General features: G+C 41.2%; 2 protein-coding genes and 1 long non-coding RNA gene across 4 annotated transcripts in view; 2 read left to right on the top strand and 1 right to left on the bottom strand.

The window, feature by feature from the left end:
* The window catches only part of igf1rb (insulin-like growth factor 1b receptor), a 46,825-nt gene extending 33,705 nt beyond the window's left edge, over positions 1–13,120 (bottom strand). The window contains exons 1-2 of one of the 2 annotated variants that reach the window (XM_086070565.1): positions 12,907–13,120; positions 12,128–12,247 (exon numbers count right to left, since the gene is read on the bottom strand). In XM_086070565.1, coding sequence (XP_085926691.1) covers positions 12,128–12,218 — 91 coding nt within the window. In that variant the 5' untranslated portion in view covers positions 12,219–12,247; positions 12,907–13,120. Of the gene's footprint in view, positions 1–12,127 lie in introns of both variants that reach the window. The other variant, XM_086070568.1, reaches the window with a different exon arrangement.
* On the top strand, positions 1,976–6,979 carry LOC147176635 (uncharacterized). Its single transcript, XR_015094310.1, has 2 exons — positions 1,976–2,176; positions 6,593–6,979. It is a non-coding gene; the product is annotated as an uncharacterized LOC147176635 (long non-coding RNA).
* Positions 13,121–18,687: 5,567 nt separating the features above from the next.
* ap3s2 (adaptor related protein complex 3 subunit sigma 2) lies at positions 18,688–26,799 on the top strand. Its single transcript, XM_086070831.1, has 6 exons — positions 18,688–18,842; positions 19,903–19,994; positions 20,834–20,945; positions 21,094–21,165; positions 22,734–22,841; positions 23,199–26,799. The coding sequence occupies exons 1-6, from the start codon at positions 18,774–18,776 to the stop codon at positions 23,322–23,324; spliced, it is 579 nt and encodes a 192-aa protein (XP_085926957.1). The 5' UTR covers positions 18,688–18,773; the 3' UTR covers positions 23,325–26,799.
* The last annotated feature ends 125 nt before the right edge of the window (positions 26,800–26,924 follow it).

Below are 26,924 nucleotides of genomic sequence, written 5' to 3'. Positions count from 1 at the left end.
ATGTTTTAACTGCAGTTGCCGTGTTGCGCCATAATGGAGGCGCTATATCAACAGCACTTCACCGGAAAGATCTGAAGCAACAACCGAAAATGAAACGGCTTTCTTGTTTTTCTTTATTTTAAACTTTAATGTACCGAAGAAAAAACTGATCATGGAGCAACCGCTGCACACCCCCATTTGGCGCTCCAGCCATCGCCAAAGTCATAAAAACACAGTATATACAATAAACATTATAGTGTTTTACAACAACGCTGAACTATATATACACAATTTAATATGTACTAGTGGATGAATCTGCCTGATTTTGAGCAAGGAAAAACCCTGCATATTCAGTTGCAGCCCTACCAAAAACCAAACGAATGAACAAATTTGCAAATGGACTAACAAAGTAACAAATTTCAAAAAATGACTAACAAGCTCAAGCGAAGTAACTAACAAACATGCGAATGATTAATAATCTGCCAAAACATACAGACCAAGAAACAAAAAAACATGGAAACGCACTAACAAACTAACTGGTAAATTAACAGATTAGCCTGAGAGCCCGGTAAATCCATTTCCCCCCCCCCAAAAAATAATTAACACACATTGAGAAAAGGATGATTATTGCACGCTGTCTTATTCTAATTATTAAGATACTTCAAAACATACTGTAACTGTCTGTGGACGACTCAACGTAACCCAAAGAAAACAATCAAGTTCATTCCTCAACTGCAGCACTATTTATAAAGCCAGTCTTATCCAATACATTTCCCAAATATTGACAGTACACTAGGCCCGTGGACTTGTTGACAGAACATGTTTGCCAGGCGTGACAAAATAAACACGTTGGTCAGGTTCAATTGGAGCGCTGGCTTGAAAAGTGTGGTCCTGCCTTGAGCTTATTGTTTCCCGTTAGCGTCCACCTACAATCGCACGCTGCTTCTGTTGATTTACTGCGCTGGCTCGTTGAGATGTCAACAAGGCACCACATTAAAAGAAACGATACATCAAACCACCCGCGGAACAAAATGGGAAAAAAAATGATTCAGGATTTCGCAACTTTATTATTCACGCAACAGAAAAGTATAGATCAATAAATGTATTGCTTAAGACATGCTCATACTTGAAAAAAGCCAATTGTGCTTGCTTGCATTTAGTACAGCAATGGGCCCTATTGCAATTTAAAATGATGAGAGAATCCGTCTTTGAAAATTTCCAACTCTTATTTTCCTGCCAGTGTTGCATTGTGCACAATAAGGAGTGGGAGCTCATTGTGTCCCGAGCTGATACAAAGCATTGCCCAGTTGCGAATTTGTTTTCCACACATTGCCAAATTGCTGAGCTGTATTCTACTAACATTTAGCAAATCCAGGGGTGGGCAATATATTTTCCAAAGGGGCTACGAGGAGAAAGCGGCACAGCTGTGGAGGGCCACACCAACATTCTATCCACAAATGTGTCCCATATTTGTTATGCTTTTATATTAGTGACAGTCACTAAATTGTATGGTTTTAATAAGCGGTTACTTGTATAGGCAACTAGGCATGTTATAATTAAATGTTAAAACTATTATAACAATATAACAATTACAATTACAATGACATAGACATACCTACACGTCCCATATTTGTTATGCTTTTATATTAGTGACAGTCACTAAATTGTATGGTTTTAATAAGCGGTTACTTGTATAGGCAACTAGGCATGTTATAATTATAATAAAATTATAATAAACACTGCGTCAAGTCACTATACATCCACAATCCTGATACATACGATGTACTCAATTTTTAAGCTATTACGTGGCCGCCCATCCCTAATTTGCAGCTAAGGCGAAGCAAAGGAGTCGTCTACACGGTAATGCAAAAGAAGACAAGTCAAGGCCTTCATTTAAACATCACGACAACAAGACTTTTGTTTTATACCCTCTCGAGTATCATGATTCTATCAGGACAGAAGAGCTGGCCGGTTCTTCAAAGTCAACAAAACGCTGTGCACAGACACGTTCCTGCTTTGAGGCTTTGAATCACAGACACCCTCATAATTTGCCACGGTGTGATGGTGGCGGCAGTGATGAAGGATGGAGTATTTCTTTTTACACTCCCCACCTGCATGCGACGGTATGAACACGGGTGAAGGCCCACGGGAAACACGGCGACCACGAAGTGATTTTGACTTCAAAACTTGAGGCCAAGTGAGTCATGGAGCACCTTTTCTCTTAGAATTTCTCTTCATAATACTACGTAATAGCTGATAGATGCACTCTGATAAAAAAATAAATAAAAGAGCGCTCGTGGAAGGTAAATATGGGAACTATTACAAGAGGAACTGGTGCCAAGAAAGCATGATATTCTGTTCTTCTAACATGCCGGATTTTCAACAGGAACACAAAACGTTTCCTTTCGACCGGAGGAGGGAACGCACTTTTTTTTCTCCATTTGTAAAGAACACACCGAACCTTTTGCTGGCAGCCTGAACTATTCCTGAGCTCCTTGATACAATTTTGCAAATGATTATACTAGAAAAGATACATGCAACGCTTTGATAATCATTTACAGCCCGACCAAATGTTTGTTATTGTCAAAAATGATAAGTGACCTCATAGATGGATGTTGTGTTTTTCCATTCTTAAAGGACAACAGAGTTTAGCTTTCTTCCAATTCATAGTATGAATTAATTTTGCCTTTCCCTGACACCGATACGGGGCAAAAAGAACGTGTGACCCTCCAACATGTCACAGATTGGAAGTCGCAAGGCCGATTTGAGCTGGAGCCCAAAAAGCATTGACTGTGAAAATGATCAATGTTCAGATTTGGGATTCAAACACCTGGAAAATAAGTTAAGATGACTTTCAAGTTAGAATTGATTGATTGAATTTCCTATTTAGTGCCTTCAAAAAAGTGAACTGTGCCGAACACAAAATTTACCAATTAAAAAAAAAAAATGCTAGAAAGAGAGAAACCAAATTAGTGTTGGTTGCTATGTTAGCATATAGCACCGTATTCCACCATGTTTGTTAGCATTTTACACAACGTTTCACTTGTGGATGTAACTGAACATGCATTCATATTCAGATATTTTTATTATGGTACATTCAGTACAGTAGGTAGCAGGAAAAGTTAGCATGCCTGCCACACAGTGCTGCGGTTCGTGGTTTGACTCTTTTCCTCCGGCCTGCCTGCATGAAGTTTGCATGTTTTCCATGCTCATGTTCCCCCCCCCCCCCCCCCCCCCCCCCCCCCGGATACTCCAGCTTCCTCCCACATTCCCAAAACACGTATGATAGGTTCATTGAAGGGTCTAAATTGCACTTTGGTGTGAATTTGAGAGCGAATAATTGTTTATATAAGCCTTGAAGTTGCGATTGACAGACAAGCAGTCCAGTCAGTGTGCACCCAATAAACCCAAAGTCAGCTGGGAGAGGCTCCAACTCACCATTAGGCGATACCTAATGATAATAAGCAGTATAGAAAATGGCTGGATGGATTTGAACTTCTGGTAGCATACTAAGTGGAAATCATCTACTCTGAAAATAAAGTCAGTACAGCTCAGCCTCTGGCTAGCGGACGCCATGGTTAGCGTTAGGTGAATCTGTAGATTGCCAAACCATAAGTATGAAGGGGTCCATTGCACAAATTTCTTGTTAACACATTTGAAACAGCATTGTGCCAACGTAAACAGCGCAACACAGTATCACAGTAGTAACCGTTTTATTTTGTTTTTCACCAAAAAGAACACCTTGTACTAATAATGCACTTTCTTAAAAAGAAGTTGCACTGTTGTGATGTCACGCTACTTGTATACCTAAACCCACTTTTTTGGAAACACAAGCCAGACTGGGATCTATCTTACTGTACTCGTCATTTCACATCATTTCACTGGTTCTCAATGTTTCAAATTGTCTATTAATATAACTGTAGCCTCTAAACCTCCAAGCAGTTTCTGGGAGTCCCTCTCCTCAAGGATTCCACTGCTGCCTGGTAGTTGAAGCACAAAAGCACATTTTGTCGCACTAAATAAACGACGCAGACAAACTGACCTCCTTTCTACCCCCGAGCAGGCGAGTGACTTCAATGTGAAAAAAGCAAACCGACGCCAGGCCTGGTGACTCACAGCGGGGCCGGTGCTCTGCTCAAAATGTTCTTAATGTGTATGCTCTTTGTTTGCATTTGCTCTTTAATTGGGACCAACTGGCTTCGCACGAACGGCCAGGGCGAAAAGCGGGAAGCTTCTTTTCTTTCTGCTTCAAACAGAAGCCGCTGAGAGTTCGGGTCTTCTCAGTGTGCTATCACATACTGTAAAATATACAAAAGATTTAAGGCGAGCCAATGAGCTGGTATGGCAGCTATGTCATTCTCTATAATCTACTTGTCAGCGCACCTTGTCAACAGCCCGCATACCTGTTGAAATAACATTTACACCCGGACATGTGTGGAAAAGAAAGGCGCCATGTTATTTCACCGAAGTCCGTCTTTCACGGGAACTGCTCCCAATTGCGCTGGATGGTGCTGAAAACACACTCCAATTATTGTAGTCCTGACTCTCAAGACAAAACAAACAAAATCTTCAGAAAGATTTCTTAGTAGGGGTGTTAAACAAAATCGATTCAGCAATATATCGGGCAATTACAGCGCACAACTCTCGTGTTGATTCAACATGCAGCCAAATTGATTTTTAAAGACCAATTATTGATGGAAATATTCAACAAAATGTCTTAATTAGGGTTAGCGTTTACACTTGAAGCATGGAAGAATGTGATATTAATGCAACATTAGGCCTTAAAATTTGATTTCAATGCTGTTCAAACAAGAAACAGATTGCAACCGGTTTGTTAAATACAGTGGCTCGCAGTTATAAACCTAAAGTACACATTTTCATGCAAATCTTACAGTGTACATGTACAAGTTTACTGATGAGTATTTTCTAAATTTGAGGTTTAAAAAAAAAAAATCGCAATAAATGACTTATAGATTCGCATCGTGATCTATGAATCGTGATACAGATCGAATCACGAGCTACTGGGCAATTCACACCCCTACTTAATAGATTATCTCCATTGTCATGGGGAACTGACGTATCTTTTTATTGCTTTTAACTCATTCACTCCCAGCCATTTTCACTGAAGCAACCCCCTTCGCTCCCGGCTGTTTGATTGGTTTTGCGAGGCCCACACAATATTGTGTTCTATTGCTGTAAAACATGGAACCTATCAAAAGAAAGATTAGAGTCTCTTCTTTCATCACTGTATCTGTTTCCCTTTTGCATATTAGAATATAGCTAAATTTCATTATTATTCACAAACCTGTTGAAAACACTGGGGAAAAGTGCTTGTTGAAACATGGCCCTGGCTGATCTCTTATACTTATACTCTGCCACCACCTGCTAGCATTTTTTTTTTTAATAGCTACCATTGCTTTAAGCGACCTCTTCAGGTCAGAAGCTGCATCAAAGCCTTCTGTGTGCTCTAGCATTAAAAAAACAAACATAAAAACGTGTAAATACGTTTTGGGGACTGTGGCAATATTTAAGATAGAACGTGTTTATATGTTTTTGGGGGAGTAAATGAGTTAAAGACAATTAACCTTCCGCAAAAGCCCCGCACCATCAGTTGACGCTTCCGGGTCCGACATCTTTCTGGACACATACAATGTAAATGAACAGTGAGCGTTTTTGGAGCAATTACAACAAGCGCGATATCTTCCAGATCAAGGCAAAAGGGTTTACGGTAGGCCTATGCAGTGGAAGGATATATTCGTAATATTAAAATATGCAGAAAAGCGGACTTCACAACTCTCGTGGCTAAAGCATACATGTCTCAAGATAAGTCCGAGGTAAACAACGGCTTCTCTCTCAGCGTGGAAATTGTAATCCCGCAAAAATAATCTCAATTTTTTTTATAAATGTACCTTTAAACTTTTTCTCTGGAACAGAACGGTTGTTTACTCTGAGGTAACACAAAAATACTACATGAAAGATGACAACAAAGTAAGTTCAAAGTGATTGTTATGATGCTATTGTTCCCTTTGTGTAAAGCGGTGAAACATCACAGCGCTCCCAGTATGAGACATCGCACAAGCTACGTACACTAGGACGTCAAGTTACAAGTTATGGTCACAACTTCCTTCTACAATCATGACTTCCCGCCGTTTCCATCAAACAGCATTATGCCGCGTTACGTCACGGCGGTCCGTCTTTCACGGGAACTCCTCCCGGTCGTGCTCGATTTGGGGTACACTTGAGGGTTTTTGGCGGCAAGCAGGTGCTGCAGCCTGATCGCTGCTCTTCAGTCCTGTGTCCAGCTGAGTACACAAGCTTATCTGGTCAGCCTTCATCACATATTTACTCCTGATAACCTTCTCTCCAGCTGGATTGTCCGTGACCAATCGAGAGGAAATCCACTAAGGAAGCACTCCCAACGACAAATCAGTCACCGTTTAGTGATAAGAACGTCCCCGACCCCATTTTCATCCCACTCCTTGAAGATGTGCCTTTTATCACAATAACAATTTTTTTTAAAACAGTTCCTTCCAGTACATATCTTAATAACAAATCAAAATACCCAAAGAATGGCCAATATAGCTCACTCCACACCCTTTTTGGACTTTTGCAGGAGGTGGTTCTATCTTATGCCGCTGAGCCATTGCTCAACCATCCCATTCTACTGCTGGGCCAATGCCAGGCAAAGTCTTTGTTGCCATAACGCCTCGGCGGCAGCGCGACTTGTTGAGCCTTAAGTCTAGAAGAGCCAGTGTGAACTTGATGAAGACAACAAAGTATGGATTGTATTTTGACTCTGGGAGGGCTCAGGCAGTGACCAATCACGGCTCACCTGTTTTCTGAAGCCGGGCCGTCCGTGATTGGTTTTTGAACCCTGAGCAACTGTGTAGTGCTGACACTATCGAATATTTTTAGAACGGATTAATCTATCAATTATTGAATCGATTAATCGACTAATGGTATTCTTTTTTATTTTGCATTAAAGTGTATTACAAAAGCATGTTTTCTCTGATTAGTATTTATTAACCAGTGATTGGTATTTATTTTGTACTTCGTATTCGTATTGTGATTAAAAAAAAGGGGGCACTGATGTACTGTGTTACCGGTTTGATCGTAGTTTTCCAAAGTAAAAACAGATGTTTGCAAATGTCTTTTTTTGATTAAACACAGAAGATAATCAGTCTTCTTTCATGTGGAACTACAAAAATCAATAAACAATTACTGTTGATATGCTGAAATCAACGGATTTGGCCAATTTTCAATAAAAAAAAATGGCTCCAAACGTTTACTCTAATTAAAAAAGTTGTCAAGTAATTTGATAATTGATTACTTTTTTTGACAGCTCTGCAGCTGTGATATCATTTTGAATCAACAGCAAGTAGTAAAATGGCCATCCCTGAAATAGATTAAAAAATTGGTAAATTTTGCCTCATTACTCCTATTCCACAAAATAAATGTTCTTCAGAATGTGGTGTTTAGACTAGTGGTGGCACTTACAACATATTAAAGCCAATTTGGGGTTGATTTCCCCTTTAATATTATAGTGTTTTCATTTAGTCCAGCTGTCCACAAGTCACCCGCAAAGAAACTCTCTGCGGAGCGGTATTATGAAATGTAGTCAAACGGGATTATCCAAGTTTGGCGAAGTTTTGAAGGGCCCGCTTACAAACACATTTTGGGAAAGAGGAAACTTACAAAGGATTTACTTGGTTGTGCAGTTTAAAACTTGATGGCTGGGCAAGCACTCCAGAGAGCTATTTATTCGTATGCAAGCAATTAAAAAGCCACTTTCACATAATGTGCATTTTAAGCTTGAAAAATTGCCATTTCACCAACAATTTTGGATGAAAATGGCTTCAATGTTATATAAATGCTGGACTTTGAAGACCCCGCCCACCCGGGACAGGACCTTTTTGTACCTCTTCCCTCCGGAACGAGGTACAGGAGTATCAGGACTCGCACCAACAGACTGTTGCATAGTTTTTTCCCCCCAGAGCGCTGAATTGCATCACCCCGTCTCCAAATATACTCACCCTCCGCTCACCTTAAACTGCAAAGAGCCACATGTACGACACTTTAACAAAAATATTGCAATATCTGCTTAGTTGCACAATTTGTCTGCACTTTTTAATTATTTATTATGTTGTCTCGTTTGGTGTTTTTATACTTTGTGCCTTTTTAAATTGTGCCGAAAAGCTGCCGGGACAAGATTTCGCCATGCTTGCATAATGACAATAAAGATTCTTGATTGATTGAACTACTTTGTTTTCAGCATATACTCAAGCCTTTCACAACACCTCACGAGATCTCATTTCAGCCAGCACCAAAGGATAGGGTTAAGTTATTAGGTAAGCGGACCCATTTCAAGCAGAAAAGCTGTCGCAGTGTCCAAGGCAAGCGTGTCAGTGTCATGACTGTCTGAGATGACCTGCCAGTAGTCGAGTGTCACTTCTGTTTGTGGTTTTATTTTGGTAGGTTTCTAGTCTCTACTCTATGTTTTTGTTCCCATTCCCGCCAACTTGATGGGGCTTTCTCAGACCCACTTTTTTGTAGTTTGCAATACATTTCATTTTGTTTTACTCGCTGGCGTTTAAAAGAGCGTTTTATTGTTTTGCATTCATATTAAGAGTGGTTAACCTCAGCCTACTCTTGCATAGTTAAGACCTGCCTGTAGAGTTTATGAATGTTTTATGATGTCGACACTCTGGAACGAATCATTCCAGATATAATTGATCCCTATGGCTCACTGTATGGCGGGAATGTGTTTAAGAGCTTATTGGCACACAAGGAAGCTTTAGCCAGAGATTTAGACTCATTAGCGCAAGAATCAAGCGCAAGATAGCGACAACAGGGGGGAGAAGGTTTGTCCTGTGACAGCAGAGGCCAGTGGCAAAAAGGCAGCAACGCACCGTTTCACAGGCTCCTCACTCTTTCCGATCAACAGAACTCAGTCTGTTTTGTGTGTGAATGTACTTTGGCTTGTTCTATTTTAAAACCCCCCATACCCGAGTTCAACCCCGCCAGCCAGCCAGCCAGCCCGCCCCTCCCCAATATGCCGCTGAGAGCGGGATGAGGCCCTGGTTCACAGTATGGATGGTAACGTGGAACATATGCAGAATGATCTGCATCAAAACAAGTCCCTTGTAATTGATGGGCTCGTCATTCTTCACGTCTATTACCCGTACCTGTTCTGTGTGTAAGGCGCCGAGGTGGCAAGAGGGTTTTGACGTCGACGTGCCATTGCAGAGGCGTAACGGTGGCAAAGCGAGAAGTTGCAACCATAGCAGAAAATAGCGGGAAGGATACAGAAGTTGTGGAATAGCGGGGATAGAATTAAGTCACTTTCCATAAGAGGAGGTTGGAGGGAAGTGGCGAGTGTCCTCGTGTCCCCATAAGGCAAGTGTCCCCAGGGTGACCCTAACTGGGAGTAAGCGGAAAGTAATGACCATAAAGGGGGGTGATAACAGGAATTTGTAACCCTAACAGGTGGTATAGCGGAAAATGGCAACCAGAATAGACGGGATAGCAGAAAGTGGCGAGCATAAACGCGGGATAGCGGAAAGTCGAAGTCGGAGTCTGGGTCCGACCGCACAATAGAATGAAAACGTTTTCACCACTATTCACGATGCATTTACCACTAGATGGCAGACTTGGCTTTATTGCACTTATGGTCTTATATTTCCCTATACTACTGTACAACGAAAATAATTGCGGATTTGGAACTAGATGTAGGACAAAAATTATATCTAGCTCAATAATAAATTAAAATTTTTGAGTGATTTGATTTTTTGTTATGCACTTTTTTTTTTTTTTACCAAGTGCTACCACAAAGTGCTGTTCAGCATTTTGTGCCGTCCTTGAATAGTGATTTTTATTCACTGAGGGGAAAGAAGAAGAAGAAAAAAATCACTGCATGTGGTTATTTTGTTGTTTGCTTCAAACCCTTTGCTGTAACAATTTGTAAAACTCGCGTCAGTTTCGGTTTGAGTGTTGTTGCCACTTGAAGGTGAACCGAATTTATGGTGAGATGTTTCAATCAGCTACCTGTTCGTTTCTGGACTTGTTTTTGTTTTTTTGTTTTTTGGGTTGGTCTGCGCTTACGGATACCTTCCACGTTTTTGTGGATGCCGCTTCACCACACAGTGAGTCAGAATCAACAGAGTGGTTTTCATCCGCAGCCTGACTGACTTTCTCCATTGAGTCACTGGCCAGTCCGCTCACTTCAAACTTCGCAGGGTACACGACCATATGGGAAGCCATATGCGTCGTCACAGATTCTTTTCATTTACCATCATTTCCTTTGGACTCGTACGAGACCGACTTGGGAAGTGATTCTTTTTACGTCCGATGGAGAGGATTCCCTAAATTTGGGGTGCCTGAAATGGGTTGAAGGGCACTTTTTATCATCAGGTCACAGGTTAAGAATGTTGTTGATGGTCTTTAAGTCGTATAACCCAAAGCGTTTCACTAATTTTTATACGGCATGTGTGCATCAGTTTGAATCATTTCCTGTGACAATGTTTCCCCAGATTTGGGGTCCAAAAATCTTGCAGGTATTTTCTTTTTCTTTTTTTCTTTTAAAATCAGATAACCGTTTTGTTCTACGCCTTAATATGGACCTCAGTAATCACTTCTTTTTTTATTTTTATTTTTTAACCCTCAAGCCAATTTAATTTTAAATTTAGCACCCCCAAATTAGTTACTGGTCTCTCCTTTTTTCTTTTTTTCCCGCATTGGTATTTGTGTTTTATTTGTTTTTACATCTAAATACTGACAGCATTTGTACTATTTTCTATAGTTCCCATGATAAGGTTTCCTCAAAATGGGTCACAGGTCAGTTTGTATCAGTTTTTGTGGTTACAGGCTGCTTGCTGCAGAGAGACAGCACAAGTTCGATTCCTAGTCCGATAACCAGCCACTGCCGGTTCTAAGTCAGGGTAAAAAAAAAAACAAAGAGTGGGTTGGTTATGTCAGGAAGGGCATCTGGCATAAGAAAAACTCTGCCAAACAAATCATGTGAGTGACTCACTGTGGTACTACAACAGTTTTTTACATTGTGTAACATCTTGTCAACAGTGATTAACTTATTTTTACACTTGACTTGGAAACTGATTTTTGCCACAAAAGGGGTTGCACGACACTTTTTTATCAGTTTGCCAATTGATGAAAAGTGGCTAGAGCGGTCTTTTCAATTCTTTTAGTTAGCGACAATTTCTTGCAGCCAGTCGGAAGTTGTAAACGAGCTGTTTTGTTTCACGTGTTTATTGAAGAACTGAACAGTTATTAAATTTTCCACATTTAAAGAAGTAGAAGATGCAGTTGCTGCATTTGAAAAGACGCAAATACACCTGATAACCCTTGCTCTGAGGGTTATGGTTGGGCTGATATTGCCAACATCAGCCTATTTCCGTTGGCAAAACAAATTGAAAACAGGAGGTTGTGATGCGAGGCAGGAACCACGCCCAGTGCATGACTTAGTTCGGAGATGAACCATTCAGATCTGTTCACAAGTTGCAAAATAATGGTAGCAGGAGAGTTGATGGTCACGGCAAAATAACCACTGTCTGCCCAAAATGAGTCGTCGGACACTTTAACAATTTACCATGAATTGACATTAGTGTTTTTGTTGTTATGACATCTTATAATTAACAGCCAGTAACGTTTACACTTGCACAACAGTTTGATTATTAAAGTAATGACTTACTATAAGATTAGATAAGTTCGTTTTTGGTTAGTTTAGGGCCCCCAAAAATTGGTTGCAGGACATTACCAATAAAAAGATGTTTTTGAACCCAAGCACAGTTTGCAGGTCACTTCAAAGTAATACTTTTGTCGGTTAACTTGTCCTTTGTTGTTTCTTCCGGAATACTGTATGACGTAGACAATGAGCACTAAAGCGTGGCTCTCTGCATTGGCACAATTGTTTACGTAAAATTACATGAAATGACATGATTATTAAGTATAGCAATGGAAAAACGTGACTGTTGGGGATGAAACCACAACAGTCGGCAGCGCTCGCTACTGTAACGTGGAGTGGACCGCAAAATAGTGTTTTTCCCAATGATCTCGCCTTACGTTTGTTGTTTAGGCCAACGTGTGAGATGCTGCTGCCCTTGAGGTGATGCAAAAAGAAATAGTTTAGACTTACTCTCTGTTGCGGCGGGTCGGAGTGAGGACGACACGGCCAGCATCAGACCCCAAAACAAGGTCAAGCGGCTCCTTTCCATTCGAGCCCTCATTCCGGAGACGTAAATCCTCCGCCGTAAACCTGTAAATAAATACGTCCGTCGAGTGTGTGTAAGAGGGAGGGGGGGAGGGGGTCCGTTCGTCCGTGTAAAAAAACACTAAGGGTTATTTCTGGGTGACGTGTGAAGGTGGGGAAATGAAGCCTTTTAAATCTTCAGACAGCGCTTTTTAGCCGTTAGCCGGCTAAAGGAGCTAATGGGCTAGCGCCCACGAGCTAGCTCGCGCTCCCTCAGTCACGGAATCCCGCTCGGAAAAAATCTGCGTTTCGACACCCGCCCCGGTGCAAATCCGTTCATATCGTTCTGAAACGCCGGTAAAGGGAAGAGCGCGTAGGTGAGGGCGGCGGGACAGATACGGCTAAACGGGGAGCGGCGGGGATTCCTGTGTAAGCCGCATCTTCACGCTCCATGTCGTGGTGGTGTGGGGGGCGAACGCATAACGTCCCGCTGGTGGTGGTGGAATCATCCGGAATCAAATCTTCCCATGAAAAGCTTGGACTTGAGCGGGGGGGAAAAACAGTCTTGTGGCGTGAAGGAGGCGAGTTTATCAGGAAAAAAAATATTCAGCAGAGTAGCGTGTGCGTGTGCGTGTGTGTGTTTTTTCTTTATAGGAGACCGCAGTCTCCCTCTCCTCCTTCCTCCTCCTCCTCCTCCTTCAGCCGCTCATTATGCACGGACTCACCGCGTTGTTGTTGTGGTTGCAATTCATCCTCTCGTGCGACTACGACGCCAGGCCGAGGCCGCTATATGCGTTCAAACGTGCTTTGACACCCCCCCTCGGGTGTGCCTGCGTATCGATAATGGCCCTCCGTCGGTAGACAGCAGGTTATATAGATCGTCGCCAGACGAGATTAACGCGGCGCAGGTACGCGGAGTGTCTCCTTGCCTCCGCTTCGGTCTGCAGTCTGCCTGTAAACACAAGCGCCGCTTGCGAAGATCGTGTCTTCAGATGATGAGAGATCACTGCGCAAAAACTAGCACTTAAACTATGGTTCAAAACCCCTTTGGGTCCAGGGACTTTTTGTATATGTAATATGAAAAGAAATAAAAGAGATGCCTGAAACAAGGTTTCATTGTTTCATGTCTATCATAAAATCAGCGCAATCGGTCGCTCGTCATCACTGAAAATCGAGAGACGGACGTACGTCTCAATTTTTACCATATCTTTGCTCATCACTCTGGTCGACGGTGCGGTGCGTTAGAAATCCGGGGCGCCGATCCAGGAGGAGCAGGCTTGTTTTTCAGCGCCCTCCCTCGCGCACACACAACGCGCCGCCAGTCAAATTAGAGGCATTACAAGTCGTAAATGCGGGTTACGTAAACCGCAACAACAAATACGATTTTCAGTGTGGGAATCTTGGGAGTGCTGCCACATTCGCGTGCATTTTTTTTTTTTTTTACATGTCAACAATATGCCTGCACGAGAGCGGACATGTGATGACAGCTGTAGGAAAAACTCACTAATATGTGGGATAATATACAAAGTTGGGCGAAATACAGTAAGTCAGTGGTTCATAACCTTGTTGGAGGTGCTGAACCCCACCAGTTTTCTATGTGCATTCATTGAACCCTTCGTTGAAAAAAATTCAATTTAATTATTGATTTCAAATTAAAGACATAGTAGGCTATAGGTGAAGAAAGTGAACAGGGAGAGTAGCCTTTTCATTGAATCTGGCTCTCTTCATCTTGAATTTGTGTTCTTGTCTTCCCCATCTCCGTGCATCTAAACGTTAGTGTTCCTTTAGTTTTGCCAGTTTTGTTCGATCGAACCCAGGTTAAAAAACACTAAAGTCAGTTCAGTACACACAGAAGCACGGTGTGTTGATATTTATTAGCACAGCAGCAGTTTGTTGATTCAAATATTTGCTCTGGCCTTTGAGGAGTGTTACAACTTACAAAAAAACACACATTATTTTACACAGTCAATTCTGTAGAGTAAATGTGACTCTATTTTAGAGTAAATTTGACTTAATTTGAAGTGGGACCAAATAGACTCCGTTTTAGAGTAGGCTAATATTTACACTTGGAAGAGAGTAAAATAAAGAATTGAAAAATAAAATAAAAGTCACTCAAGGATTGAGGAACAAACTCACGACCTTCAGTTTAGGAGATTGTCACACTACCTCCTGAGCTATGCCCCTCTTACAAAAACATTTATGGACTCTTGGAGTTAGGAAGATTCCATCTGACACGAGATATATACTAACACACAGAGTGGCTGAGGGAGTAGATCAACTGTCTCCCAAGCTGATGGTCGTGAGTTTGTTCCTCAACCCTTGAGTGACTTTTATTTTCTATTTTCAATTCCTTATTTTACTCTCTTCCAAGTGTAAATGTTACTCTAGAACTGAGTCTATATGAGTCTCTAAATAGAGTCAAACTTCCTCTACAGAATTTACTGTGTACCAAAATACTGACTTGTCGTGTGACATCATCCATGACGGGTTTAAAAAAAGAAAAAGAAAAAAAGAAAAGCAAAACCCATGTCTTGTCCATGATACCAAACGCCGATGTGAGGTCATCCATGAAGTGTTGCCAAAAATCTAAACTAAAAGCAAGCATGTTGTCTCGCCAATAATACTGACCTCCAATGTGACATAGTCAATAAATCTTTGCAAAAAAACAAACAAACAAAATGCCTGTCGTGCCCAATAATGCAAATTTCACATGTGACATCATCCATAAAGTGCTGCCATAAAGCCCAAGAAAAATTAAAATGCAGTCTTGCCCAATAAGCCTAACCACCAGCATGACATCATCTAAATGTGTGCAAAACAAGAAAAACATATGATGTCAGTAATGCTGACTTATCACATGACGTGCATGAAGTGTTGCTAAAAAAATAATTTAAAAAAAGAGCCACAGAAAGCAAAAGTAAAAAGTATAACACACAATGTCTTACCTATTAACCCCAGCATTGCATCATCCACAAACTGCTGCAAATAAAAATGACATCATCCAGGAAGTATTACAACAACAACAAACGCCAAAGAAAAAGCAACACCATACCCCCCCAAATCATGCGCATTATTGCATTCCTAATGAACTGTTGTCTGTGAATTTCTGCACTGAAATACTGCCACCCAGAGGGAAAATAGAACATCTCATGCCTGGGACTGTTATGCAGAGTGCAGACGCTGTACAGTTGTACAGTAGCTCTGTGGATGTCTGAGGCCCAGGCAGGGGGTAGAAGGAGTTAAGATTTACAGGGGGGGGGGGGTGAGGGAGCACGTGATGCTTTGAGCAGACAGTAAACACAACCATGCAGAGCGGAACTCGAAACCCCCGCCCGGGCCATAGCCCGCCGTTGCCCCTGCCCCCTCTGACCGCTGCGATTGTCACTGTAATTACGCTCGCCTTTCTTCACTTTACAGAGACATCGTTTGAACGTCGTGCATTACCTCAACCCTGGCAGAAATGCAACAAATTAGCACCGAGGGGAGAGGAGAGCTACAAAAATGCACGGTGGCCCACCCAAGAGTCCAAATACAGTGAGTCACTCGCTAACAAGTGCTCACTGTACCAACATGACCCGCTTTCGTCTTAGAATGAAGAGGGCTGTCGACTTGCATTTGTTAAGTCCTCCGATGAAAGTCCTCGCGAAGGCCGCCGGCGGGCCCACCTACCTCGAACCGTACGGCCTGGAATCCATTCTCGCGCTGCACTCATGTGGAAATAAGCCTGTTTACCACCAATTGCTCGTACATGCTAATGAGCGTCTGTTTGTTTTCCGCCGTGCTCATGCGGGAGGAAGGGAATTTTTCTGCTGGAGTTGAGGATAATGGACGACACGCAGACAACAACCCAGGTGGTTTGGCAGAGAGGCCAAAATTCGGGATTGCGCAGAGATCCTCAATTTTTTGCTGTCCTGGTTTGAAAGTACATGTGTACTTGTGTATGGAGGACCTGGTTGACCTACTGTACGTCCCACCATGGTCCCAAACAACCAGGCCGGCTGATACTGGTTCATGGGCCATATTATTACCAGGCCACACAGAGAGACTGAACAAAACATAATTGTGTGAGTGAGAGTTTGAAGGAAGTTTTATTTTGGAAATCAGGTACATCCACCTGTGTCTCTGTACACATATCAAGCAGCCTGTCACATGGCAAGTCCACAAGCTAGCAAAAGTCTTTAGAGCATTTCTTTGGTGAAGGAAAAATGTCAAATAAAGAGAAAAAAAGGTTTTTCTATGTACACTATAGGACTGCAAGCATTGATCTGAATATATGACTGGATAGCCAATAGCCACCCGTGCAAGCCGTTGAAGCGACGGGGCGGCCATCTTGCTCCTCCCATCTCGCGAGCAGACTACTGTATAAACTATACGCTATACGTACAGATTAGACATATACAGCTTGTAAGAAGTTAGTATACAGCAGGGGGCGGAGTGGGGGGGGGGGGGGTCTGAAGTCCTCTTGTTTATGTTTAACAAATTAAAACATCATAAATCATGCTGTTTCTACCAAGTACTGTCTATGTCATGGTCTGTGATTTGTTGGACCCCAAAGCAGCAACAAGATGAACAACTCAAATAGTCTTTATTACAAAAAACTAAAGTGACAAACAAAACTGGAACAAAAGGTGCTACCAATTGGGTAGGATTACGAAGTACAAATAAATTATAAATTATGCCAGACAAAACAAACTCACTGTCACAAACAGGAGGACCAGACTGTAACCCAGAGACAAAAAAACAGAATGCACATTGCCATCAGAGGAATGATCCTGCAACCCGCTGGTATGCTGGGGAAGCCTTAAAACAAGGAACTAATTACCAATTTTGATACTGTAAATTTATAGTATCGTCTGCCAAGAAACGTTCCTTGGGAGGAGCAATATGGCGGCTTCAAAAGTCTTGGCCTATCGGCTATCCAGTCATAAATTCAGATCAGTGACCGCAAGTCATATTAGCATCGTAGCTAATAAACTGACTAACAAAGTACATTGATCAGTGCTCTCATACTCAACTCAGTTGGTGAGTACGCCATTGAGCTAAAAAAAAAAAAAAAAAAAAAAACTCAGCTAAACAAGTGGAGTCACTCTTATAACAATAACGCTTTTACACGGGTCGGATTGAACCCCCGAGAGGGACGGTTTTGGCCCGTCAGCTGTATGTTTGACACCACTGACTCAGATTCTGATACAATCGACATTGTTAAGGTATCAGGTGTTCCCTGGGAACCATTTGTGTCTCGAACACCTGAGAGCTACCTCTGATAACACCAGACAAAGTTGCTGTAGTGTCTTGGACGGAATCAAGGATCACATTGTTTGACACAAGATCATTCAGTGAGAATGAAAGGTCCATTGGTCATTCCAGTTTCGAATGGGACGCTTCCATGGATCCCGATTGCTCAACCAGATTGATACAATAGTCGTCAATCTGTCCAGGTGACAAGGTATTTTGTTGAAACCCCTTCATCCAAGACCCACCTATAAGTCAAATCGTACCACACAATGTGCCTTGCTGTAAAGTCTCAGTTAGTGTTTACGTATAACACAAAGTCATCACATTGTAATTTGAGGACTTTACTAAGAGACTTGGAACAGGAGTCCAGTCTTCGTTTTAGGATCAGGTTGATTGTTGGAAATAACTTTTGAATAAAAGGTCAGACAGGGAGCCTTCCAACGATACCATTCATATCAAAAAAGTGTCCGAGGTGGGATCTTGGCTATTTCTACCGTTTTACTTCCTTTATCCCCTTCCTTCTGCCTTCATCCTTCTTTGCCACCTTGCATCATCAGTATGTTTCCTACCTTCCACCATTCCACTCTCCTCCTAATTCCTTTCGCCCTTCCTTCTTTTCTTCCATCTTTTTCATACATCTTGTTCATGTATTCATTCATTTGCGTTTTCCTTCTTTTCTACCTTATAGAAGTTATTAAAAAGCCGTGCATACCAACTTTGGGTCCACCCTGTATACATTTGTGGGGATAGTCGCCTCAGCATTGTGACGAAAATCATGCGCGCCCTCTATCGGTCAATTGGCGAAACACAAAAACAAACCAAAAAAGGCAAGGTTTGCCGGTGTTGTTGTTTCTAGGCGCCTCTTAACAGTGGGTACTTACCTAGCATGGACTTTTATACGGATACAGTATTTATAATAGTATATAATATGCAAGACCATGGTACTGTACTGAAAGTGGGTAGCAAATAATAAAATCTCTCTCTCTCTCTCTCTCTCTCTCTCTCTCTCTCTCTCTCTCTCTCTCTCTCTCTCTCTCTCTCTCTCTCTCTCTCTCTCTCTCTCTCTCTCTCTCTCTCTCTCTCTCTCTCTCTCACTCTCACTCTCTGAACGAGTATCGCGCGCATGCATGAATACTATTTTTAAAATGACATATTTTAGTTGATCTGCACGCACACACATACGGAATTAATTATTGATGCGTTTTTTTTTTGTTTCTTGTAAACTTTTAATTGCTGAGACTGCAAGCCGGAAGTGGTCGTTATAAACTTCCGGTTTTGTGCCTGCAAGATAATCTTGAGCTGTTGGCTAGCGTTTACTATTTTAAGAAAACGTATTGCAATTAACGGATAAGTAAATATGATTAAAGCTATATTGATATTTAACAACCATGGAAAGCCACGGCTCATCAGATTCTACCAATATTTCGTGAGTATTACCGCCATAAACGGTGGTTTGTTTTGATTAATTTGTACTATTCGCATGAAATCTTCTCACCGTCTCCCAAGAACGATATGTTAACTGTTGTTGCTGTTAGTTTAGCTTTAATATGTTTTAATTTCGTCCAGTAAAGGTGAACAAACGTCTCCGTTTTAATGATGTGCTACAACCAAAACCTACAATATTGGTGCCTGTGGTGTTTAGTATTTTATCATGGTTTCGTTTCAAGAGGAGCCGTGTGGTTTTCATCCTGACCATGGAACAGTGGACCAGCCGTCCACCCCCAACTGGGTCCTGGAGGGAGCATGGGAGTTCGTACAACCAGTTTACACGTGCTTTGTGGACTTGAAGTAGGCTTAGAGTCTAAGCCTTAGAACACGGGTGTCCAAATCCAGTCTTCGAAGGCCACCATCTTGCGTGTTTTAAAATTGAGGTTTTCCTCCTTCAATATGATTCAAATGATCAGGATCGTTATCGGGCTTCTGCAAAGCTTGCAGATTAGTTAATCATTTGAATCAGGTGTATTAGAGGAAAACATCTAAAACACGCGGGATGGTGGCGGTCGAGGACCGGATTTGGACATCCCTGGCTTAGACCATGTCTCTCGTGGGGCCCCGTTGGGGTTACACCAGCAGTATGGGTTACCAGGCCCCCCGATGCAAGTTGATCCGTCCCTGTACAGCAGGTATCAAAGTTTGGTCCACATTACCGGTAATACATCAGATTGGTTTCCAGTGAGGGTTGGACTCTTACAAGTCTGAGTGTGATGTGGTTGGGAATTAGCACCTCCAAATGTTACAATTTAAATTATTTTCAGTAGAGTCACGGAATTAAAAATTCAGTCAAAAAATAGAATACGGTGTTTCTTTCCTTGAATACATCTGTGACTGTGACATAACTCTAACTTTTTAACTATGACTTTCTTTCTTTTTTCCCCCTTTTTTTTACTTGAATACTTTTTGCCTTCTTCCATACTACTGCAATATTATTCACATAATTTATATATATTTTTTGTTAATGATTGGGACACTATTGTGTTTTGTTGCAGGCAGAGGACATGCAGCAACAGATCATTCGGGAGACGTTTCATCTGGTGTCAAAGCGGGATGACAACGTTTGTAACTTCTTGGAAGGAGGAAGGCAAGTTTTCACTGCAGCGGCGCAATTAAACCTACAGATGGCGCCAGACTTACAAAAAGTAGTGTAAAAGAGTGGCCCCGCAACCTTTTTTCATCAGGGTCTAGTTCATGATAGTACAGTTTATTTTGTATTTTTGCAGCAGGCAACTATTCGCCGAGGTTGGTGTGGCTGACATATATTCTCGATCAGGACATATATGATCCACCAAAAGAAAAAAGAAAAATAACTCTTTCTCTGCGGCACGGGACCACTGGTGTAAAGTGCAGTAAACCCTGGCTAAAAGCGGGGTGGGGGATTCGGACTGAGCCCTGTTGTAAAAAAAAATGTGAGCAATCCAGGCCCCCTTAAACATGCTTGTAATTGCCTATATTGATTGTTTAAACCGCAATTATTTCCCAAAGTATCCCAAAGCATTTGGTGTCAAACTCATCCTATAATATTATCCTTAGAAAGAAATTGCATACAATTTGTGTGAATGTTGAATGCACTGGAGGTACAGTACGCATGTAAGTTCACGTGCTGAAAGCTGTCCATAACTTCTGTTATCAACCTAGACTAAACGTTGCTCTTCTCTGACATGAAATTCTCTTAGTCTCTCAATCAAGATGTGTCTCTTCAACATATTTCCTTTACAGCAATTACTCCTCTACATTAGTCAGTTTTTTCCCCCACCATCTTATGGCCTCTTAGGTATTTACAGAAAAAGTTACATCTGTAGAGAGCTACAAACAGGTGAATGCTACAATTTATATCTGAGGATAGCCGAGCAGGTGAATTTGTTAGTAGGGAACCACAAATACTATTTGTGTAGTAAGATGGCGTTTTTGGTGGTCTTTCAGTCTTATCGGCGGCTCTGACTACAAGCTGATCTACCGCCACTACGCCACACTCTACTTTGTCTTCTGCGTCGACTCATCTGAGAGCGAGCTTGGCATTTTGGACCTCATCCAGGTCAGCTTTTTTTCTTTTTATTAACAAAAAAAAAAATCCGCTTTCCAGCCTTGCATTTCTTACTGTGATCCCAACTTTTAATAACATGCCTGTTTATTATTAAACAACACTTTTAATCCCCCTATTTGTGTTGAACTTTTGTGTCCAGGTGTTTGTGGAGACGCTAGATAAATGCTTTGAGAACGTCTGTGAACTGGACCTCATATTCCACATGGACAAGGTGAGAGACAAAAAGCTTTATATTTTTTTGTACATTTATATTGGAATCAACGCCTGTTGTGAGCAGCAAATATTTGAATAATGGAGGCATCCTTAAGAACTCTTGCTAGGAGCTACATTAAGCCAAAACTCATGTCCAGACACTCGGGCATCAGGCCAAAAATGGGCACAAAAATATGCAAAGAGGGTGTTAAGCGAATAGTCGTCATTTAGGCACTCACCTAGCAAATGATGAAATGCAAATCATCAAGGGTTTACTCCCCATACTGTACATGGTTGTTTAATTTCACACTTGATAGGTGGGAAGTCACTCCAGGGACCCCAACTATTTGCCGAGTTCAGACCATATCGAGGATTGATCTTGAATGAATTTTCTTGGTAAGAAGTGTGGGTGTCACGTTGTGCGGTGAGGTTGGGCACTCTCGAGAATATTTCCCAGAGATGAGGAAAACCCCAGTGAAATTGAAATAAGGATTTATCAAAATGAGACTTCCCATGTGTCACAAGATGAAAACTATATTCTAAACTTACTAACAGAAGTTAGGGATACTTTTGGGGGGCGTAGGACCGTGCGGGCCTTGCTGCGAATAGCTACAATCTGTGAGCAACTGACACCCCCCTTCAAAAAAGACATAGACTGCACTGTAATTGACAATCGATGATATACAATTGTGCAAAATGGCTACTTAAAAAAAAAAAAAGTTCCTCAACTCATTTTAACAGTTTCTCGGCACCAAGATGCCGCCAGGTTTACTGTTGCCTGTTACTGCTTTGGCCTGAGTGCAAAATCAACGAAGAGGTTCAGTGAATCCTGGAGCACATGTCTTCGAAAAAGCGTCCGCAAATCGGAGAATTTGCGAATGCAGAACCACCAATATGCACAAATTGACTGTGTAGCTCCTTGCCAGAGAGTAACAAGTTGTGAGTGCTGTATTCTAAGAGCAGACTTCACCAGCCACATCTGAATGCCATTAAAGTGACGAATCGGTGAGTGTTCTGGCAAATATTTGCAGCAGTTGTTGGCTTCTTCCTGTTTTCCAACCGTTAACTGGTCGGTGTGTTGCTGGGTTATAATGGTTCTGAATTGTTCATGATAGTTGGTTATTATTTAGTTTTTACTTCTTTTTTCTTTTCTTTTTTAAATTCAGTTAGATTTTAACTAGTTTGTAAATCAGGTTTGTTAGATTTTATTTGTTTTTACTTTGTTGAACATGCTACGTTTTCGTTTTTATTAGTTTTAGTATTTGTTGTAGTTTTTTTTTTTTTTTTAAGTATATAGAGTATTTGTGTAGTGCAAGGTAGTGTGTAATACAGTAAAGTGAACTACAATTCTCAAGCAACTGTTTGACCTTCCTTCTGTACGGATGTACGACAATGCTGAAATAATAAATACTTTTAAGATGAAGCCTAAAAGTTGATGCATAATATTATTTGATAAAGATGAAAACAAAAAGGACATTTCTAGGATTTATAAGACGTAGTTTCAGTTAATTGAATTAACAAACATGTTTTGTCAATTTCAGTTATTTTGTTAGTTTTCGCTAACTATAAAAACTCTTTTTGCTGCAGGTCCACTACATCCTGCAGGAGGTGGTCATGGGCGGCATGGTGCTGGAGACCAACATGAATGAGATTGTGGCTCAGGTGGAGCTGCAGAACCGCATGGAAAAGTCAGAGGTTCGACTTCCAACTCTCACACATACATGTAACAAGTCTGCTGATGGGAAATGTGGTTGGATAGAAAAAATAGTTTGAGACAGAAACGGATGGATTGCTGAGAAGACGGATAGACAGAGAGACAAACAGTCACAGATGATGGATGATGGATGGATAGTTGGATGTATGGATGGATGTACTGACACTGTCATAGGGACAGACTGATGGATGTAGACCTCCTAAACGAATAAAACAATTCTTATGCTGAAAGATGATAAACAAACAGTTAGCTGCTTGGAGTGACAGATAAACAAATGCCTTAAAAAAACAAAAACAAAGCCCGCCGGTACATATTAACATGTGTCTGGTTCCATGCAGGGGGGTCTGTCTGCAGCGCCTGCTCGCGCCGTCTCCGCCGTGAAGAACATGAACCTGCCCGAGATCCCGCGCAACATCAACATTGGAGACATCAACATCAAAGTGCCCAGCCTTTCCCCGTTCTGAGTACGACTCGGCAGGGGGCGGGCGGGATCTAATGCCCCCTTCTCGCTTGCACGCGGTAAACTTGAACTCTCCTGACCACAGCGGCGTTCACAACCGCTCACTCCGGCCGCTCGTGTGCGTGCTGGATAGACGCTGTTAGCCGTTTGAACGTTGTTGTTTATTTTCCAACCTTGTATCCCAGTTGAATTTGCACAATATTGTCAATGTGTGTCCCATGAAGCAGTGGTCGATAACCTACGGCAAGTGGACCACATTTGCTGCAGCACAAATCCTAAAAACAGCCGAGTTCAATATTTGAGTTTCATGTTTAAAAATTCAATTTCCTTACAATTTAGCTTTGTCAATCTGTCTAGAATACGAGGTTCAAATTAGATAGCGAACGAAGAAAATCTCAAGGATGAGGTGGCTTTTGAAAGACATTTTAAAATGACAAAAATATTCAAGGGGTTTCTTGACTCATTGAGCCATTTTCAGCAGCAAAAAGTTAATATTTTGTTTAGAATTAATTTGGTAACTTCATCATTTTTCATTTACGATTAATATCTTAAAATACAAATTTTCCCACTTGCTGTCGACTGACGATGACATCACCTGTGCTGAGGATGTAGGTAATGACCAATCATGGCTCAGTTTGCCAACCAAACCCAGAAAACGAGTGAGCCATGATTGGTCGTTACCTACATCCTCAGCACAGGTGATGTCATCTTCAGTCGACAATAAGTAGAAAAATTAGTTTTTAGAGTTATTAATTGTACAAAAAAACCCAATAAAGTTATCAAACTCATTCTGGACAAAATGTAAAATTTTCAATGCTGAAAATGACTCAGTGAGTCAAGTATCCCTTTAAGATAACAAAATAAAGTAACCCAAAATGGCCGCTTGTAATCAAACATTCATGTATGGGTTCTTGAGACGGTTTTAGGGGTTCAACTCATGAATGACGTGTACCAATGTCATAGTACTATGTGAAACTCACTTCAGTATGCTTGGCACTAATTTGGACCAATTTCCAAGCAGGAGTTCGTCAGCACGAGCCCCGGAATCCACTTCAAACTAAAATGGCTGACTTCCTTTTGAATTTCGGCCTTGCCTTGTTTATTTTCCATTTATTTATTTATTTTAGATTTTCTGGGGTTGCTGCTGAGTGAGTTCAGGGGATCGAGCTGTTCTGTTCTCCATAAATTCATGTGGCCTCTGATGGGGAAAAAGGTTGCCATAAAGCATCAGGTGAATGTGAATATTCATGCATTTTTCATATTTTATGACTTGGCTGACAAGCATATTTTCCTTCCTCAACTTGATGCTCATCACTCGTCTTGATTTTGAGATATTCCCTCCCCCAACCTCCCCTCGGTAACACGATCCCATTGGCTCACGTACAGCCTGGAATGTGTCTTCTTCCATCCGGGCGTCCAAACGTCTGCCTGTCCTCGGTGGACTGTCGTCACGATCCATTACGCTCTTTCGCCCTAATATTAATCTCACTGACATGTGCGTGGGTTCCAGAGTCACATGATCTCCCCCATCCCTTTCTCTGAATACAGCGTGGCGTGAAAGCCAGTCAAGTGGAGTGTCCTCCAAAGTAGGAAAGACGTACTCCACTAAGTTTATTTTTTCTTTCGGGGACCGTTTTAGTGTTTGTAGTTCTCAGAGGGCCTTACAAAGGCTGGATACACACGCATTCACTCTGATGTTTTTATTAACGAATATCTTCCTGCTTTCAGGTTCCAAAAGCTACATCCACACATACCAGTTTGACTGCAGAGCACACCCCAGTTTTTTTTGTTTTTTTGTGCAAAATTTTGTCCCTGAAGCCAGTTTCGCTTTGCAATATGAAATTCGGGAGGGGTGTTTATCGTGACGAAACCCACAAAAAAAGACTCATGAATTCATGCCTGAACAACAGAGGAAACCTGACATTTAAGTTGTAAGATCCTCCAACATTGATGTAGTAGCACCTTCCAACCGTTTGTTTTTTTCAAGCCAGTTTGACTGAGGCCCATGAAATTTTATAGGCATGCCTAATGTGAACAAACCCACAAAAATGTCTCAAGAACGCATGTCAGAAAAGACGCAAAGTCTGCCCTTTTGGTTTAAACCTACCTACCTACCTACCAGTATTTTTGGACAATCCAGGCCAAAGCCAGTTTGACGGAAATCTGGTTGAAATTAGTAGTCCCACAAGTACGATTCCTGGAAGGACACAGGAAGTCTGCCATTTTTCAAAGCAAAATGACACACTTCCTGTCTTTTCGGGCTCGAGGCCTTGCTATTTTTTATGGGTCTTCTCATAACAGACAAATGTCCTGTTGCTAAGGTAGCTTCAGGGATTTCCCCCAAATTTTTTTGGGGCTGTCCACTGTCGTTTTTCAAGGCGCTTCAAACCAAAATATCTGACTTCCTGTGTCTTTTCAGGCACACTCTCTTGAGACTTTTCTGTGGGTCTACTAAGGACAACACATGTGGAGAACCAAAACTGCCCCTCCCCCCCAAAAACAAAACAAAAAAAAAGACTAAACAAATAAATAAAAGAAAAAAGTGAAAATAAAAACATATAATTCAAAAATTAAATACAAAAAAATAATTTTAATGGATAGAAAAACTGAATATATATATATATATATCCATAAATAAAAGTAAAAATAAATACAAGAATAAAAAACAAGATAAAAATAAATACAGGTATAATAATACATTTCGAAATACATACAAAAAGAAATATACAAATATAATTAAATATCAATCAATAAATAAAAACGCTCTGTTCTCACATTTTTTTTAATAAGATTCATTGCTGGAGCTCTCCTTGCAAGTCTTCCTTGTTCACCGACCCACTCACTCGACCATTGAAAGGCAACAGTGGAGCCCAACCCAAGACACGCTTAGGACTGCCCCCACATTTGAAAAACATTTCGTCCTTACAGAGCGTCTGCAGCATGAAATAAATAAATGTGAGAGCAGAGAGCGTTTTTATTGATTGATTGATATTTAATTATATTTCTATGTTCATTTTTGTGTTCATTTCAACATTTATTTTTATCTTTTGAATCTCGGTTTTTATTTTAGTATTAATTTTTGCATTTATTTATGGTTATATATTTTTTGTTTTTATTTTCACTTATATAAAAAAAATGTATATTAAATTTTGGAATTATATTTTTTAAATCCATTTTTATTTTTAAGTTTATTTATTTTATTTTTGTAATTAATTTTGGCAGTTTTGGTCCTCCATAAAGACTGTCCAACCAAATTTCATCTTGCTCAGTTAAACTGGCTTTTGGGGGCTTTCTGTTTTAAATTGTGTTCAATGCTGACATGGGCCATATGTGGCCCACTGGTCCTAGGTTGCCCACCCCAAAATATTTGTATTGTAATTGTAGTGCGTGCTTGTGTCTTATTTACTGTGTTTAGTGTTTCAATTGTTGATGTAAGGACATATTTCTTTACATGAATAAAAGTTGCTGTCAGCCACAAACCACCTGCAGTCGTTCTTGCGAAGAAACTCTCTTTGCGCGTACCTTCGAGGAATTCTCTTGAAGCTACGCCGCCACAACCGAGGTTTGTTGTTACAGCCGCATTCTTTCAATCACCCCCTCTCCC

Source organism: Leptonotus elevatus, chromosome 3, assembly GCF_054856555.1.
Source record: "Leptonotus elevatus isolate MCC_2025b chromosome 3, RoL_Lele_1.0, whole genome shotgun sequence".
Taxonomy (NCBI): domain Eukaryota; kingdom Metazoa; phylum Chordata; class Actinopteri; order Syngnathiformes; family Syngnathidae; genus Leptonotus; species Leptonotus elevatus.
The sequence above is the reverse complement of the archived record's forward strand: the minus strand, read 5'-3'. Positions and strand labels throughout refer to the sequence as shown.

Bases quoted from the DNA above. Each gene is read 5' to 3' on its own strand.
- ap3s2 (XM_086070831.1), top strand. From the start codon at position 18,774: ATGATTAAAGCTATATTGATATTTAACAACCATGGAAAGCCACGGCTC. The intron at 18,843-19,902 runs GTGAGTATTACC...GTTTTGTTGCAG, and splicing joins TCAGATTCTACCAATATTTC to GCAGAGGACATGCAGCAACA. The intron at 22,842-23,198 runs GTTCGACTTCCA...GGTTCCATGCAG, and splicing joins ACCGCATGGAAAAGTCAGAG to GGGGGTCTGTCTGCAGCGCC.